Genomic DNA, 19,595 nt, shown 5'->3' with positions numbered 1-19,595 from the left:
GAAAAATTGTTCAGAAATAATCAGGTTGATGAAAAGTCTTACTTTATTAGTCTCTAGGTATAACCTAACATAATAAGCAATTTATTTTTTAACATATTCATTAAATGACTACACCTATTATATAATTTGTGCATTTTGTATATCATGTATATTACGTGTATATAATTATTTCCTTGTTATAATAGACTTAATTAACAAAGGTGATTCTTAAATGTAACAAATGATAGTCTCGTATAAACTGTTAGGCTTTTTACTTTTATGTATTTTACTTAAAACTGTCAAAAATACATAAATGCAAAATCTAAATGGATACATTTTTATTATTATTTTTTTGGAGTAAGTATAATGTCTATTATTATTTTAGTTAAAATGTAAAAGGTTTTTAAATTTCTGTACTCTATTAGAAAAACTATGTTTTCGAAAAACATTCGAAATTCAATTAGAAAACATAGTTTCCTTTGTGATTGGTTGGTGACTCAAAATGGTTAACGCCCACTGAGTTTTTTGTCTTTGTCATTTGTATGGGATTACGGAACAGAGAGAGCTTAAAACTAACTTCTCTCCATGAATAGAGTATAGATCCAACTATTTAATAATAGTGGATTCAGTATGACTTTCTTAGCTATAGTATTTTATTTTATCAAATAGTGGGAAAAAGCAGTGCCTATGCAGGATTTGCAAGCATATGCTAGTGTTAAAGTACCTAACAAAATATAGGTACCTAGTATATTTAATTTAATTTTTGTTGTGATGTAAGTTAAGAAACCGCGTAACTGCCTTAGGTTTTGATGTCACTTGTAAGTTGTATAGCTGTAATTATTTAGGGTAAGTACACACTGCGAAGAAATACCGCGCGTAATATTTGCAGAAAATATAAACTCTAACAGCCGCATTCACAATCATTACTATGAGGTCTCACAGTGCGCTCGAACGCATAGTGTAGTTTCCACCAATCAGAGCATTGTAAATTGACGTGACACAGTCATCTGATTAGTGGAACCGACACTGCGTTCGAACGCACTGTGAGACCTCATAGTAATGTTTGAGAATACGGGTATAAGGCACATTACTTTGTAATTCAACAGAAGGCGATTTGGAGTCCTTTTACATAATCCTAGATGAAGCCCGCGACTTCTTCGGTATTAGATTCTTAAAAATCCTATGGGATCTCTTTCATTTTTCGGGACCAAACGTAACCTTTATCTTTCCCTAATATGCAAGCTATCACTGTACCTTTCATCAAAATCGGTTAAACGGATGGGCTGTGAAAAGCTAGCAGACAGACATAGACTTCGTATTTATAACATTATTATGGATGTAGACGGGAACGCTCTGTAGATTGCATTTTCAACATACCAAAACAAAACAGAGTACATATTATAATGTGTCTGTAGCTTGAGTCGCATTGCATAGCACCTCATGTGCATCATAATTCATAAATCAATATTTTCATATGCAAAATCGCCATAACACTTAACACCATCGTGCGATAATATTTCGTCATGTGTACCAACCCTTACAAGCGAAAACGTATTTAATTTCTATAAAGCAATAACTTTCACTGTTAGTAAGCCACTTGTTATTAATTAAGTATCGTATTTCAGTAAGTGTATTATTTTCTTATAATAAGAAGAGGTATTTTTTTTCATAACTTATTAATTTTTTTAAAGACTACTTGGTATATTATAATAATAATTTAATTTCTATATACAGGCTAACCATAGCTTTGAAGCACAATCAAAACACAAAATAAAAAGAATGTTTCTTTTTACGCCGAGACCATTGTTAAGAATCGGTCAAATGCGAGTCCGTACCATCGTACAAGTTTTTTTTTTTTTTTAATTTTATGGCGGTAATTTTAAAATTCTTATTATTTGTTCTTATAGATGGAGTAGAAATACACATTCTATGAAAATTTCAACTCTACCTATTACGAGTCTCGAGAAACGACCCGTTAACAGACAGACGGACGGACAGTGGAGTCTTAGTAATAGAATCCCGTTGGCACCCTTTGGGTACCTACGGAACCCTAAAAAGGATTACATGTGTTTAACGCTCAGTTGCATGACAGGTAGTTAAAGTTACTTTACAATTACCACTAAGCTTTGACGTTGATAAAGCAAAATGGGTTGCACAGTTCAGGGTTTACTAGTTTTAGACTTACCTTTAACCTTTATCATTTGTTTGAATCAAAGGTAGGAGTACTGGCTTGTACTACCCAATTTGCTTTTTATTGGTTTTCAAAGCTAACTTTAACCGTCCGTCTGTCATGCAACTGGAATTTAGTGATGTATAGATAGTTAACTTTTGTGTACAATCCATTATTGAAGCATTAATTGTAGTTTGTGTTCATTTAAGACTCTTCATACTATAAGCACTATCTCTGATATAAACCAGCAAAGTTTAGCTATTGTTATAGAAGAAGAGATATAAAGCCGGCATGCTACATGTTCGCGAAACAATGGATAGTGAATACCCAGCTTAATAGCTCGTTCACACAGGCTGCGTAAGCGTAGACGTAGCGTGTACCATTGCGTTGTAATGTATGGAAGTGTATGAAACATAAACGTATGAACGTATGCGTAACACGGTGTGTTAGGGGTTTACGCGCGTCACTACGCACGTGTCACGTGTACGCAATTGGTGTGGATCGGCCTTTAGAAGTTCTTATAGTGTGAAGCAGCCATAACGCCATATTCATTTTGAACCGTCGTTACCTTGTATCAATTTACGTATCACTGTAACACCATAAAAAAGCAGGTGCCGCGTATTGTTATAACCGTAGCATTTAAATTTATAGATTGTAAATAAAGACGCAAAGCTATTTTTATAATATTGAACTATGTTTTCTATTTAATTGTTAAATCGGGGCGCTGATTTGCAAACATATTCAAATCGTGAACACGAGCGGAGCGGAACGCAATTTTTGACCTCAAACTGTACATTTTTTTTAATTCACGTCAAAAAATTTAAGGGTTGAAGCATAACTAATAAAAACCACGATGCTTGTTGACTCAAATAAAAGCCACTACAATATTAAGCACGCGACTTTGTCCGCGTGGATTTAAGTTTTTAAAATCCCGTGGGAATTCTTTGCTTTTCTGGGATAAGCAAAGGCCATTTTTTGCCCACGAGATTTTAAAAAACCGAAATAGTACATTTCCGCCTTAATTTTAGGATTGGAGGTTCCAATCCTAAAATTAAGGCAGAAACATCTATTAACCCTTGAAGGATTGTTCAGGATTAGAATATCCGCGAATCAGGGCTCTAGCAGGACTGCAGGCGCCGTGACTAATAAAAGCAATGTTATAACCACCTGTAACTATTATGTTGACTAAATAAATAAATGATTAATACATTTCGAATGTGTATTTTTTCATTCCCATTTTCCGTTCCATTCGGTGAACAATTCCATACATTCAGCTGATTTAAAATCGTTTAAGGGTGTTTCTATTGAAGCGGAGCGGAGCGGAGATGCAATAGACCATCAACTATTCGATTACAGAAAAGCTGCATCATTATTGTTACATTCTCAATTGTTGCGATTGGCTGGACTTTTTTTTTTTTTTTTTTGTTGACTGGTTTGGTATTTTTGCTGAAACAATATAGGTACCTATTTTAGCAAATAGCGAGATTGTCGGACTATCGGAGGTGATTGCGAATGCGATCGTCACATTTGGTCACATTGTAGTTGGTACCTAGCCGTCAAAATAGATCTCTAGGCTCTTCTTATTGTTCGTGATTGATTGAAAATAAGTCTCCGCGCCGCTGATTCAATGGACAGGTACCCTTAAACACCACGTCTAATTGCGAAGTGTTCACTAACTAGTATGAAAGCGGAAGTCGAAGCAGCTCTAGAAAATCACTTTATTGTTAACACTCAGAAAGTCTTTTTATTTCATTTTAGTTGGAAAACCAACAGTTTAATTAAACTAAATAATCTTAAAATTAATGAGCTAATAATAATATAAATATAATATATGTTTGCACAGTTTGCAGTGATTGATTTTTGCAAATTTTTTAATTGATTGAAATGTAAGTAACTTGCGCAATTTTTTGCAAAATGACTGAACTGCAAGTTTTTATTGATATCGAATTGAACCTACTTTACTTAAACGGGAGTATTATGCCTCTTGTGTGGTCTCATCTGAAACCGAAGAGAGCCGTATTGTCTCTGATTCGGACCGAACAAGTGCACATAACTCTAGTGTCATATAAGGACTTTCAAAAAATAAAATACAGTACGATTAAATACACTGTTTATTATTTACACATTCCTTCTTATTTCCTCCAAAAGGAAACACCACAAATTATGAGATTATTGAAATAATAAACAAATTCAAATGAATCCTAAATCAGAGAGATGTCATAAGTTTAGAGGAGCAAACTTCTTAAATGACGTCTAGGCATAAATACTCAAGGAAATAACTCAATCTTTTTTCGACTCTCGCTTTTCAAGTTCAAAAGGTGCCATTATTTCATTAAAATAATATGCCTTTGTGCAGCGGTGACAGTTTTTCAATTGCGCTAAGTTTTTATTTTACAGCTCTTATTGTTAATGTTAAGCTCATCCGTTGTCCTTGTCTACTAATTGGTCAGGCAGGTCGAGGCAGTTTTGCAGAACATTGCAATCTCTATGAATATGACATCTCTATGGTCCGAGTTCGTGGTATCACAAAATAAAGACTTCGAAAATAAAGTAACATAACTAATTTTAATTGAAATTAATAACACCTTACTTATATTATCATTCTTAGCTAATATCTAACGAATCATTACTTATATCAAATTTGACCCTAAAATTAAGGGCTGCTAGACCTCACTTGGAACCATGAAAGATTACGTTACCTATTATGGCTATAATTTACAAAAGCACACATTCATAGTTTATTCAAGTTCAATCATTTTCTAAAGTGATTTGTGTTCAATAAGTAACAAAAAAATATTGTTTGAATAGATTAATAACTCTAAACTGCAACTGTATTAACAAAAAACTACTAGGTATTGTTCGACATTTTACATACATTATAGGTAGGTAGGTACCTACCTAAATTTTTATTGGTACTAAAATTGGTTACCTATAAAATAGCTACTCAAAATATATACTTAGTAGGAAATCTTAATTTTTCTCGAGAACAGCCGTGAAAGGAATGGCAGTCCATTAAAATCAGAATCGGAAAACTCTTAGAACTAATTTATGCAAAACCATAAGTCCGCGATTACACCTGTAAGTTTTACTCAAGTAAGTAACTAGCTTACATAGTTAATTGAAAACTTTACTAAGGTAAATTATGTACTTATGCGGGTGTTTACATTAGTAAAGTCGTAAGTTAAGAATGTTAGCTACTTGCGTGAGTAAAACTTACAGGTGTATCCGCGGCGTTATATTTAGTGACCATGTACTAGTGGCGCCCCCAGAGCAAGTTTTTTATATTTCTGGTCAGGCTTTACATAATTTCTTACATTATGGTACCTGTAAGAAATTATGATTTCGGTTTTTAAACCTTTGGCACCTAAATTAAATATAGCCGGTGATACACATGCTAGTTACTCGCACAAAAGCATGCCAGTTACTAGCAAAATCGAGCTACAAGCACCTGGCATGCCAGCTTGCGAGCACCTAGCATGCCATTCACTGGCATATAAAAGGCAGATCAAAGCTAGGGTTTTCTAGGAAAGCGTCATAGATGGAGCTGTTCGAGTCCTTCCGAGAAGGTAGGACAAGGAATCCTACTTTAAAAGAAAAATAAAAGAGTTCCCACGGGATCTTTAAAATAAAATCCAAGCAAGTCACAAGCATCATATTCATATATCATTTATAGTAAATAAATTAATCTAGTATTAAAGCCAGGTGAGGTTGGTACATTATAACGATAATAGCGACCACCACTTTTATATGAAACCCTAGCTTAAGATCGCATTTTTAAACATGATTCAAGAAAAAAAAAACAGCAATAGTTACACAACTAGACACATCCTAGTATGTATATTACTGAGTACTGACCATCAGCCATAAAGAAATCAACATTTTACCTAATTTAATTAAAAAAATAAGACTTATCTCAAAGCATAATTAGTAATAATAATCTACACTTATAATAAATTTACAAAATGGCAGCTTCATCGCCGGCGAACATTGTATATTTACACATGATTTTTTTGATAAACTATTCATACTAGATACACAAGGAAGCACAGTCTTAATTTGCTATAATCCGCTAAAACAAACAAATCTGCATTATAAAACGCGCAGCATGCGGTATGCACTGCACGCCCTCCCGCTACTAAGGAAGCAGGAAAAGCAAGCAATACACATCACCGACACACACCACACAAACCTTCTAGAACACACTCAACGTACGTTTCACTCCGACACTAGAGCATTTTCAAGAAATGCAAATTCCACTATGAAGAATATCAAAGTTTCAAAATTGCTGGACGTTTTGTACCATAAAGATTTGTCTGTTTCGGCGGATTACTTACAGTAAATTAATAAACTTGTGGTTACTTGTATATCATGGACTTCCGCAAAGTAGCTCCTGCTTCTATCCCGACTTATTCATGCAACAGTCCAAGCTACAAATCTGCTGTCCTTTACTAAAGAGCTGTTAAACGGAGTTGTCGCCAAAAATATAGGATTTTAGAAAAAAACGTGATATTTCTAAAAAAAAGTTTGCTACGTACGACCTAACCAAAAACCCTGGTCTTAGATAGCATTGCTTTTTAGGAAAATCCGGTTTTATTTTTAATGATATACATTTTTTGGCTATAATTCAAAAAGACAATTTTTGTAAACGGCTTTTTAATTAAAGGACGACAGAAATGTACCCAATGAATCTTTAACTAACTTGTCGTTAAATCTGTCTTTGGTGTTTAAACCATAATTAACTTTCATAAGAATATAATCCAAAAACTTATGAATCTAAATAAAGAATTCTATACTTACCCATCACAAGTAAATGCAATGAAAGACAATGCTAAACCAAACACCTAGAAATAATATTTACAATTCCAAAGAAAACTAATCGAAACATTGATTTCAAAAATGTAACTACCCACATGGCTGTTTTTTGAAACGATATAATGACTCTTTCACTAAAATATATCTAAAGGAATACTCCTAAAATCAACCCTTTCAAGATGTTTCCATGCAAGTGATACAACATTATTGTTTGAATATAATAAATATGTAAATTCGTTGAATAATTCTATCTGGTTTAAACTGACCAACGTCTAGTTTTTATATTCAGTAAATAAATTCAATATACAAAATTTGCCTTATTAAACCAGTGCAGGCTATTCTCAACAAACCCAAAAATATAAAACTACTCTGACCACAAAAAAATTAAACAAGTTTGACTGATGATAAATTGATAGTTTTCGTATGGGAAATCTGCCAGGTTTAAAATCACATATAATATCAATGCTTGTTTAAACTTTTTGTGGTAAATTGTATATATCTAGGCTCATTTTGTCATTTTGTAATTTTAATCTTCTATAGTTATTACAGTCATAATATTGTTATCAAAACCTACAGAATCTTCGTCTGTTAAAATGACTACGTCGCTATCATCATTGTTGTCATCTTTTTGTTTAAAAAGGGAAAGAACATCCGATATAATCGGCTTATGTGCCATCTCATGGACATTTTGCTCGTCGATGTCTATAGAATTTTGGCTGTCCTCATCCTGTGACGTCTGATCAGGGACGTGCATTTGATTTAGATTTTTATTTTTATTTGGAAGTTTCTTTTGCTTTGGAGTTTTACATTGTTTTAGAGGTTTTAAAGTGACGGGTTCTTCTACCGCCTCTACATCCACTTCTTCTTCTTCGTCGTCTCCTTCTTCGTAACCATAATACTTTTCGTCATCCTTCTCGTCTTTAGGAACATAATTGTTAATAAGCTCAATCAAATTTAGATCACACGTGAACACTTTAGATGGATCGGAGTCTTCTTTATCGCATTCGTGCATAGAAAACAGTTTGAAGGAAGTAAAATATTTGAAGCAATGCTGGCATTGGTTCTGCAAATGCGCGCGATAGTGATTGTGCAAATTAGGAAAGTTGTCATGACACACGACGCATTCTTCGGGCATCACTGTGGCTCTATAGTGAAGCTTTTTAGAAGACTTGTGGATTTCCTTCATATGCCTCATAAAGGGTCCGTATTTCACAAACTTTTCCTTGCATTTACGACATTTGATCGGCTTCTTCTTGTACTTTCTGCTTCGATGGGAGAACGCGTGAATGTTAAACGCGTCAATAGTTTTAAACTTGAGAGGGCAGAACCGACACGATATAGACCCAGACCCCTTGTGTATAATATCGTGTTTCTTTTTTGAGCTCTTTTTGGTGATGGGTTTGAAACAGAAGGTACACTCCTCGTAAACGGTACGGACGCCGTTAGTGTTGGCTTCAGTGACTTCCTCGTCGCTGTCAATTGCGCACAGATGGTTATCGTAGTCCAATTGCGAAAAAAAGTACTCCCCACACTTTTTACATCTGTTTTCTTCGTGGTAAGTTAAGTGTTTGTGGAGATTGAAGAAGATTTTATGGCAAATGTTGCATTTCTCCTCAATGGACTCCTTGGGTAGTATGATCCACTCCTTGTCATCGCCGTGTTCGTCTCGCATGTGGTATATCATCTCTCGGAAAGCGACAAATGTCTCATCGCAGTGTTCACACTTGGTAGGGTTGTCGACATTGAGCTGGGCAAAGTGATGATTTTTGTGCTTGCGGTAGGCTGTCATTGTGTTAAACTTCTTGCTGCAGTAAATGCAGCCGTAATAGCCAATAGTGCGGTGATAGATCTTGTGCGTACTCAGCGCATACTCATTTTCGAACACCTTAAAGCAGTAATCGCACACAATCTCCTTCTTGCCTTCGGATGCTTCTTTGAACGTTCTGATGTCGTGCTGCGTACGCATATGGCAGTCGAGCTTCACTTGCAAGTGGAAGGCTTTGTAGCAAATGTTGCACTTGACTTTTTTAGGATAGATTTCGGTGTCGCCGATAAGTTTTTTCTTCTCGCAGCTGAAGGTCAAATGGCCTTCGAGGAAGCGGAAGGTGTTGAAGAACTCGAAGCAGTAGTTGCATCGGAGAGAGTTGTGGTAGTCCACGTGTCTTTCATAGTTGCCTTTGCTGGCGAGCACTTTGTAACAAATGGAACATTGCAGTTCTTTAAGCGGGCCGTCGAGTATCTGCGGGCCGCGCTCGGCGATCCACGTCTCGGTGATGCCGTGCGCGTCGCGCAAGTGGTAATGCAAGTCGTAGCCGCGCCGGAACGTCTCCTCACAATTCTCATTCGGACACTTCAGGGGCTCGTCGATATACTTCTGAGTTAAATGCCCCTTTATGTGAACTCTATGATTTTTGAGCGAGATAGTTTTCTTGCCACAGAACTTGCACTTGAAGAATTCAGGTTTTCTCAAATGAGCCTCCTCGTGGTGTTGCAATCGCCTCTCGTCGAGGAAAACCTTGGCGCACAGTTTACACGAGTAATAGATGGGAGGCGGAGCGTCAGGGTCCTCTTTGATCATTTTGCTTTCGGGATGAGTACGTCGGAGATGTCGGATGAGATGGATCAGATCGGGGTAGTACCGTTCGCAGATGGGGCATTTCACTTTATCCTTCCTCAGCTTTTCGATGCGCTTTTTGTGGGACTGGTGGTCAAAGTTATGGCCTTTCACGTGCCGTTTGTAGTAGTCTTCCACGATGAATCCTTTCCCGCATATATGGCACTTGTACGGGCCGTTCTCGTCCTCGAAGTGCGTGCGCGTGTGAAGCTCGAGTCTTCTCTTATTGGTGAACATGACGTTGCAGATTTCGCATTCGTGCCTGGCGCCGTACAGTAGCGTTTTGGAATTGTGCCAGCTGACGTGGCATTTGAGCGAGTTCTCGGAGTCGCATACTTTGCCGCACAGGTGGCAAGTGTGCGTGCCGTCGTATCTCTTCGCGTCGCGTGTGAGCGGGACGACGTCACCGACGACTGCAGTCGCAGCGCTTTCGCCGCGCTTAAAATGTATTGCCATGTGAGAGAGATACACTTTCCTATATTGGAACACTCGTTTACAAATCGCGCACTGGTAGTCCTTGTTTTGGAAGCGCGTCTGTTTGTGGAAGTTCATATGCGCCTGCGCAGCGCGGAGGTGCTTGCTCCTGCGACCGCATATATCGCATGTGAGCAGTTTGGGGTCAATATTGGGATCTTTGTAGTGTTGCCGCATGTGGATCTTGTAGTGGCATTGGAAGCGGAAGATCTGCAACAAATCAGTCATAAAAAATCCAGCAAAGTGCGAGTCAGAATCTTGCAGGGTTGTGTACCTTGGGAGGTTAAATTATTTACTGCTTCAAAAATAAAATAATTTGGATGCCACTACAAATTAACAATTGAGACGGAAACAACACACATTTAATATACTTACCATAAATATAATTTCATTAAATAGAAAACAATTGTTTTTTGTAATTTATGCGTAAGTAATCGTATTTTGGTGTTAAAAAAAAATCTATGAAATTTTGTGACAATTTTTCTCTCTTTCAACACCTCCACAATACATCCTTTCGTGTCTTTCAAAAGTGCAGTTTAACAGCTTATGCAGTCAGCTTAAATATGAAGAAACCTTACCTCTTTGCAAACGAAGCACTCCAGCTTTTTCTCCATGTTATTGCCAACGTTTTTGTGCCAGTTGACGTGGCGCTTAAGCGAGATGAGGGTAGGCAGTGTCTTGCTGCACACGGGGCAAGTAAACCCACTCGCGTCGACGGAAACCTCTCCAAAGCCGTTGTGACTCTGGAGCTCGTCCAGGGGTTCCGCCTACCGAAACAATTACGTCAGTTTCTGTTTGCCACATATCACTTTCACACAATATGAAATTAAATAATTTTCAGATATTATCTTTTATTTATGTCACAGGACCTGCATAGTCAATACCTCCTTTATGCCACATTTCAAGACTATTGTTCAACAGGAAGTGCCTAATAGGTTTTGATGATGGTCATTTTTTGTATGAAAATATGATTGGACAAAAGCTGTAACTTTTTACTGAGTTAAACTAAAAATTTGGAACAAAGCAATTAGAGACATTGATTTTCAGACAGAGAGATTTATATAAACAGTGACCTACGAGTATAAAAGGGTTCCATCACACCATTTTTCCATCACAAGGTGCTTAATCATAAAAATTTACAGCTTCTTGCTGTTCCATGATATAACAGTGTTTGTGAAGAGTTTTTTAAGGTTAAAAAGGCTAGAAACCAGATCCAGCTGTTAAAAATTTCACGTACCTTTGTCACAACGACCTCACAAAAATCCGCCACATCCGCGGACGGCACGATGATCTTCTTGCTGGTGGGCGGCTGGTGCAGCCGGTGCACTAGCTTGATGTGGTTCGCGAGCCCACTGCAACTCTTAAACTGCTCGCCACACTCCTTGCAAGTGTACAGGTTCCTGGGCTTCATGTTGGCTGTTATGTGCGTTTGGTTGTGCTCGTTGATCGCACTCACTTTCATCTCTATGTCGCAGATCAGACAGCGCACTGAGCAGTCCTTAAAGAAAATAAGATTTAGATGTAGCTAGTTTTATATCCTATATTCAATCTGTCTGTAATCTGTTGCTAAGTTACACTACATCATTAATTTACAATCAGAAAGTGTACAATAATACCCAATTTGAACTTGAATTTGTTACCTAACAACGTTGATATTAAAATGAATCAATGGCTCACGTCATGGAAGTGTTCAACACCTACCCGAAATGAAGGAAAGCTCCACCCAGTAAAAAATGCTTCTTTTCTGAAGAGATGAGCACCACTAGACAGGCACTTTTTAATGTCTCGATTGCGTGGAATTGAGACTGGGGCGGGAACATAAAATGTAGATGTCCAGTGTGCTCTTGAAAGTGCCTCTACATTGAACAGCATGCGTAAGTATGGACAGATGTTATTATGATAATAAGAGAAGACAAAAAGAAATCATGAAAATTGGGAACAACAAACAGTTTGCCTAAATTAATGTTATGTGGATGATGATGAAATTAATGTTATGCTGCCCTAAACTAGCAGAATTCCGTAGGTATTTTAACTGTTGCCAAATTATGTAGAAAAATCAGTAAATACGAACCTTTAAATTTATTTTCGCTCGCTTCGTCCCCGCTGTCATACAATGTTTAGTTCGCTTGTGTTTTATAAGCAACCTTTTGTAGGAGAACTGTTTCTCACAAATATCACAAGTATTGTCTTCTTCGCCTTCATCTTGACTAGACTCTATATCAGACTCGTCCGATTGATAAGAATTATTTGTACGGTTCAAAAAATTATTGGGTTTCTTCACCGGTTTCTCTGTCTTTATTTCTCCGGTGGTGTGTTTAAGTTCGTGGGAATTTAAAGCCTTTTTGTACTTGAAGCTCTTGTCACAGTACCTACATGTCAGAGGTCCACTGGTTATGTGAGACGTGTAGTCCGAATGTATGGATGCCGAATCTTCGACGGTGCTTGCTCTGAAAAGGAACTTAATGTGAATAAAACTAATGTGCCTTTATTAGTATAATATATATACGTTGATGTGTTTCACCGCAACTCCTAATTTCGCCTCCGTTAATCGTCGCTTTTTACTTGGATATCTTTGATGAAACTCGCATGGTTAAGAAAAGTCTATTAGTGCAAGAATCATCAAAATCGGTTCACGCGCTTAGACTCTAGACTCTAGAGCGCCACGAAGGAATAAAATTAAAGTCAAAGTTTGAAGCCTCAAAAATTCTAACTAATTTAAACGATTGGAACCCAAACATGCCTGAGACCTATTCAAATGATACGGAAACAAAAACAAATATATTGAATCTGTGACTGCCAGTGACTTCGTCCGCATGAGTTTATAAAAAATCGCGAGGGTACACTTTGATTTTTGGGCCCCTAAGTCCTTCCCTGAGGTGCATGCTATTTCTATGCTAAACGTCAAAATCGGTTAAACGGATGGGCCTTGAAAAGATAGCAGACATACAAACAAATACACTTATAACATTAGTATGGATAATGGATATCATATAGATAACATATTTTGTTATATTCTGACTATCAAAAGGAGTACAATAGTACCTACTTTGAATAAATGACTTGAATTTGAGATATGAATAGATTTAATTTTTTCGTTTCCAAAATATCTATCTGCCATCGACTTTCTAGCCATAATCAGATTTTGGGGAAGCGTGAGTTTAAAAATGACAGAGTATAAAAATGTTAGAAAAGCATACCTCGATTCGTTATCAATGTTATCATCGTCGGCGGCAAGCGTGTCGTCTTCATCTTCGTCTTCCACTTTATTCATATGTGCAGCGAGGTGGTTGATCAGGGCTTCCTGGGACGGCAGCTTCTTAGTGCACATTCGACACTGATGCTCCTTACTACTTTCACGACTACTGGTAGTGGTACTAGGTCTCTCAGGAGGAGAATCTTTTGGAGCTAATTGAAAAAAATGCATCTTCGCGTGGAGCACATACGACGCTTTCTTAACTATAACCTTCCTGCAGACCGGACACTCAAAGTTCACTGTGTCAACCTTTTGAGGACACGTCGACAGGTGAGCGCTGTGAACGTAGTAATCCTCAAACGGTTCGTTGCAAAACACGCACGGTACGCTTACTAAACCATTCTCGTATGTAATAGAGACTCTCTCTTTTTTCAACACGGCCGCGTGCACGATTCTCATGTGCTTCTCCAGATTTTCTATAGTTTTGAACTTGGTTGTGCACATTTGACAGTCTATCTTTGAGGATTGACTCGTAGGTAGGATGATGTCTAAGGGCTCTAAAGAGACTAGGAGCTCTTTTTGAGGAGATTTCCCGCAGAGATCGTAGTGCCTTTTCAGCATTATGTTCAATTTGAACTGTTTCCCGCACTTGTCACAGTTTAGTTTATCATCGTCGTCTTTTGCATCTCTCATCTCGTTGGGAGTTTCCTTGGGCGTGGTTTCTTTCGGTGTGGTTTCCTGGGTTCTCTGTTTTTTCGCTGGCTCTTCCGGAGTAGCGCTCGGAGCGTTTTGGGTGCTGAGTTTTCTTTTATGTGATTTCATATGTGCAGACAAACTTTTGGCTGACCTGAATGATTTGGAGCATTGCTTACACTTATTTTGTAACGGTTCGTCGGAATCCGTTTCTGCGGAGTATAAAGATGCGCTGTTGTCTTCATAGTCTGAATCTGAATTCTGTGAAATTCTTGGTTTCTTCTGTGACATGCGCAGTTCGTCGACTCTTTTAGAACTACCCGGTTTGTAATTGGAGCGACTACTTGTAGACGCTTCGTCGACGCTGTCTCTACTTCTCTTTCTATTTCTACTGACGGGTGTAACTTGACTCTCGGTGGATGAAGACGGCTTGGAAACTTCAGTTTGAGATGAGAACGCCGAGTCACTGCTTTGTCTGTTTGGCGGCGGAGTTGAACTAAAACCTGTTACAAGCAAATGAGTAGTGACGAATTTTATAAATGCCATTTATGATAATGAAATTGACAAGTTTACCAACAAAGAAATATTCAAAAAGTTACGGATAAATTTATAATTACAACTGGTACATAACATAAAAAAAATAGAAAAGGTAAACAGTCAACAATTTAATTAGTACCTATATGAAAATATTAAAAAATGGCTCCGAATCGCCAAAAACACAAATAGTTAGATGATATAAAGGGGTGGACAGGACAGGGCTTAGTTACCCAAACTTAAAAGAGGCGGCTTTAGATAGAGAAGCTTTTCGTATGATGACAGCCAAACTTCGATTGGAAGAAGACGCGCGATAATGATGATGAAAAAGTTCCAAAGGCAAAAGGGCTCGAGGTCGCCACAGACGCAAATGGTTGGACGATGAGGGGGTGGACGGGCAAAGTTATCCGAAGTTAAAAGATTTAGATAAGCTTTTCGTTTGATGACCGCCAGACTTAGTTCGTAGTTAGTACTTAGTTTCGGAGAGGACACGTAATGACAATGATAATGATGGAAAGGTTCGAAAATTACGACTTTATTGTGAGATAGGCTTGCGCTTCACGATAATCACGCCTATGAAACAGAGCAATGATGAGGTTGGATCGCGCTTGTCTACAAGATGCCTATTCAGTCTCATGAAATGTAGTGCATCAAGCTAGGAGATGCCTAGAAGATGCCTATTCACTCTCATGAAATGTAGTGCATCAAGCTAGGAGATGCCTAGAGGATGCCTATTCAGTCTCATGAAATGTAGTGCATCAAGCTAGGAGATGCCTAGAGGATGCCTATTCAGTCTCATGAAATGTAGTGCATCAAGCTAGGAGATGCCTAGAGGATGCCTATTCACTCTCATGAAATGTAGTGCATCAAGCTAGGAGATGCCTAGAGGATGCCTATTCACTCTCATGAAATGTAGTGCATCAAGCTAGGAGATGCCTAGAGGATGCCTATTCACTCTCATGAAATGTAGTGCATCAAGCTAGGAGATGCCTAGAGGATGCCTATTCACTCTCATGAAATGTAGTGCATCAAGCTAGGAGATGCCTAGAGGATGCCTATTCACTCTCATGAAATGTAGTGCATCAAGCTAGGAGATGCCTAGAGGATGCCTATTCACTCTCATGAAATGTAGTGCATCAAGCTAGGAGATGCCTAGAGGATGCCTATTCACTCTCATGAAATGTAGTGCATCAAGCTAGGAGATGCCTAGAGGATGCCTATTCAGTCTCATGAAATGTAGTGCATCAAGCTAGGAGATGCCTAGAGGATGCCTATTCAGTCTCATGAAATGTAGTGCATCAAGCTAGGAGATGCCTAGAGGATGCCTATTCACTCTCATGAAATGTAGTGCATCAAGCTAGGAGATGCCTAGAGGATGCCTATTCAGTCTCATGAAATGTAGTGCATCAAGCTAGGAGATGCCTAGAGGATGCCTATTCAGTCTCATTAAATGTAGTGCATCAAGCTAGGAGACTTACCTGGCGGCGGAACATAGTTGCGTCTTAGTTCCTGATCGGATCGCTCGCACTGCTGCTTGAAGATATGCGCGCTGCTCAGCTTCTGAATACATTCGCTGCAAATCTTGTCCGGCAGTCCGTCGCCATCGTATATCTATTAAACAATAACGATATTTTGACTCCTGTGTCTAATGTATAGCATGCGATCAACGATATAAATGGGTCATAGTGAAATATGTTCCAACGAATATTGGTGTCTGCACTCCTGCCAATCGAAATCCACTTTGAAACAGTCTTAGAAGCTAAACTTAATAAGAATCTTAAAAATGAACATTCATTTATTCAAGTGAAATAATATATAATAATAATAAATAATAATAATTTTGAAAAGAGCAACTACAAGCTTGTTGCTGGTTCTTTTTAAATGAATGGAAGGGCATTCCAAACCACTTGTGAAAGTTTATTTAAATGAAAAATCTATCAATTTCTATTTGTAAACACCGAAACATAAAATATGCAAGTATTGTTGAGGATATTGAATTTTTATATACTTATACCTAAGTATATTTCTGATAACCATTTGATTTACATATAAAGAATCATTAAATAACTAGGTATAGTATATAAAATAATACAATAATAGAGAACCTATAATCAAAGTAGACTTAATGTAACTTTGAATAAGAAGTAATTCATCAAGATACAGTAACAATTCAAGGTCATGGTACACTCAATTCAGACCATCCAAGCAGTTTTTAAAAATAGATTTGTTATCTTTAAAGCTACCTTCCATATTTATTCCTTAATTAGGTTTGAAGTCTTATTATGTACACCCATTTTCCTAGAAACGATAATTACAATAATCATTGATCATTACTAATAATATAAATGTGAAAGTTTGTATGTTTGTTACTTCTTCACATCACAATGACTGAACTGATTTGACTGAAAGGAAAGAAAATACCTTAAACGCAGAATTAACACATAGGCTAAGTTTTATCCCAGAAAATCAAAGAGCTACCATGGGATTTTTAATCTAAATCCACACAGACGATTGTAGTGTGGGCATAATCTAGTGTTCTTATAATATTATTGGTAGGTAGTGTTTGATACTTTTTTGAAGCCACATTCATTACTATTTTCAATAATCTGTAAAACATCAGTTTGAAACTATTTTTAGGAATCAAAAACTTAAACATAAGTAAATACTTTTGTAAAAATTAAAAACATTGTGTTAAAAATGTTGAACAAAATAAAATAAGAGGAAAGTCAAGAGATAAATATTATGTGTATGTAAACAGACAAACAAGAAAACTATATCAAAAGTTAATTAAGTAAGAAATATAACCAAACAAGTTCAATTGCATAAATAAAGCAATATTTTCCCTTCCAGATATTTATTAGATGATGACAATAAAATATGAAAGGAAATAAATAAGGATTATATTCTTCACTACAAACAAAAGAATACAAAACGCATTTTAAGCAGAATTCAACAACTGATGTAAAAATCATTCAAACAATAAATAAAATCAATTTGAATATTTATTGTTTTAAGTCTGTAATCAGTAAGTAGTGCTTAGATTCAATGGCTTTAAAATTTGTACTTAAAATTTAACTGAAACAAAGCATTAAAAATGTTGATGTGATAAACTTTATTGTTAAAGTTTTGTAAATAAAAGTTTCAAGATATTATATTCTAAAAATAATTCCTTTGTTACTATATAGTACATTTTTGAAATTTTATCTTTTTAATATTCTCCACTAAAGTACAGTAAAGTAGTCAACTTTGTAGTTTGCATTTAATATTAGGTGCTTACATAAAATATTTGCACACCATTGCAAGACAAATGTGGTGATACTAAAACGAATTGTTATTTCCTTGTTAACCTGCACTTAGAGCAAATAAATGATCGATTGATTGTAATTTCTTAATGGTTGCAAGCAATGTATGGAAAAATCATTTTAGCTTTTATAAATGTCTAAGTATGGCATATTCAAAATCTAAAACAATATTAAAGATAAGTAAAATGATAGTGATGATGACACTAACAATGAATATGATAAGCATTTTACAAATGATGAAAATCAGAATTTTGTTGCTAAGATGACTTGGGCTTCAGTAAAGTGTGTAACAGAACTCAGGATGGAAAATATAAGTCAAAATCAAAAATGTTATCAACATTATATGTAAATTTTTCATTAGATCAGTCATTCTAGAACATGCTAAGAATTTGGTATAACATAAATTCACTCTTCAACAGAGAATCCATTGTAATAAGTAAAAATAATAAAGTGGTGTTAGCTATATGTTTAATCCTTGAGTTGTTACAAATCTGATGAGAATTACTTGGTTTACTGTAAGGAGCATCCATTGCAAAGATCAGATAAGGTTGAAGTTAACAGTCCCAAACTAATTTGCAAAATATACAACACCTACATAGTTTTTGTATGGCCAGATTTAAAATTCACTTGATTTAGAAAATTTTAATTGTTACATACCCAAATTAAAATTTAATTTAATATACTTATATGTACCTACTTAAATAAATGAAGTTCTATAAAAATCTTATACTTACTTACTCTAAGATGAACCTACATGTTCAACTTAAGAATATTATATCAATTGATTAGCATTATGAGACTTAAAGAAACTGAATTAATACTGAAATATGATATTAGGCTAAAAATAGATATAGATATTAGTAAACATGTTATTAAACAACTAGACCATACTGTTAACAATGTGATTGCATCTCTTAATTTTCTTTTACATATAATGATTAAATCTCGAATTACGGAAGGTCAGGTAGGTCATAAAAAAGTCATCAAAAGCTCATAATGAAATCTGATAATTTTGACAAAGTTAAACTATTACAACTTTTAAGAGTCAAATCAGTATATGATAACACTAAAAAGCAAATTAACATCGAAAAAAATGAAACACAAAGTCATTTTACCACTAGAAATGATATCACGGCTTTGCTGATTCAATGAGGTTGTCCATAGCTTTTGGGTTTCTACCTTAATTCAGGATACGCTATTTTGTGTACTTACTTTCACCCGCGCACATTCCATGACCATTTCGGCGAGCTGCATATTGTTGTCCACCGTGAAGATAGAGTAGAAGTCGCCCAATTTGAGGCAAAGCCTGCATTTTCCCAGCTTGAGTGCCATATTGATTTGTTCCCAAAAGCCTTCATTTCACTCCGGAGTCACATCTGTTAAATCACCCGCATGCCCATCAACATTAATGTTTTGTTTAATCGAGTTATTATCAGTTACGTAAAATTCTGCTTCGTTTATAAAGAATTTATCAAACACATCAACTAATTACACGAAAATGAAAAGTACCACAACCGGCTTCCGCCATTTTTACGAATCTTGAAAGAAAGAGAAACAACACAACACAAGAAAGAATCAGCACGATAGTGTTGCCATTTTGTTGTCAAAAAATGTTGTTGTTGTTAAATATTAGCCATTTAAAGTATATAATTACCTATTTTAAATAAAATAGTACAATTATATTAACTAAATATATGACTTAATCTAGAAATTATTGTTATCACATTGTAATAATATTTAGACTGTAAAACCGAAAACGTAGTGGTTGATTAGAAGAAACAACATTGGCGTACTCTGTGAATGGATTCAGACTTCAGCGAGGAC

General features: G+C 36.2%; 1 protein-coding gene across 1 annotated transcript; it reads right to left on the bottom strand.

Moving 5' to 3' along the window:
- Positions 1-4,245: 4,245 nt before the first annotated feature.
- Positions 4,246-19,335, bottom strand: LOC123864359 (zinc finger protein 91-like). The gene is made up of 7 exons (XM_045904723.1): positions 18,984-19,335; positions 15,948-16,080; positions 13,247-14,438; positions 12,121-12,496; positions 11,287-11,547; positions 10,628-10,816; positions 4,246-10,259 (listed from the first exon to the last, which is right to left on the bottom strand). The coding sequence occupies exons 1-7, from the start codon at positions 19,101-19,103 to the stop codon at positions 7,488-7,490; spliced, it is 5,043 nt and encodes a 1,680-aa protein (XP_045760679.1). The 5' UTR covers positions 19,104-19,335; the 3' UTR covers positions 4,246-7,487.
- Between the last annotated feature and the right edge of the window lie 260 nt (positions 19,336-19,595).

This window comes from Maniola jurtina, chromosome 4 (assembly GCF_905333055.1).
Source record: "Maniola jurtina chromosome 4, ilManJurt1.1, whole genome shotgun sequence".
Taxonomy (NCBI): Eukaryota; Metazoa; Arthropoda; class Insecta; order Lepidoptera; family Nymphalidae; genus Maniola; species Maniola jurtina.
Note: the sequence above shows the minus strand (reverse complement) of the source record. Positions and strands in the feature narration are given on the sequence as shown.

What these genes read in the sequence shown, in the direction of transcription:
- LOC123864359 (XM_045904723.1), bottom strand. Translation starts at nt 19,103, where the DNA reads ATGGCACTCAAGCTGGGAAAATGCAGGCTTTGCCTCAAATTGGGCGAC. An exon ending in TGGAATGTGCGCGGGTGAAA is followed by an intron (nt 16,081 to 18,983) that starts GTAAGTACACAA and finishes ATTGTTTAATAG; the next exon opens with ATATACGATGGCGACGGACT. An exon ending in AGTGCTTCGTTTGCAAAGAG is followed by an intron (nt 10,260 to 10,627) that starts GTAAGGTTTCTT and finishes GATTTGTTGCAG; the next exon opens with ATCTTCCGCTTCCAATGCCA.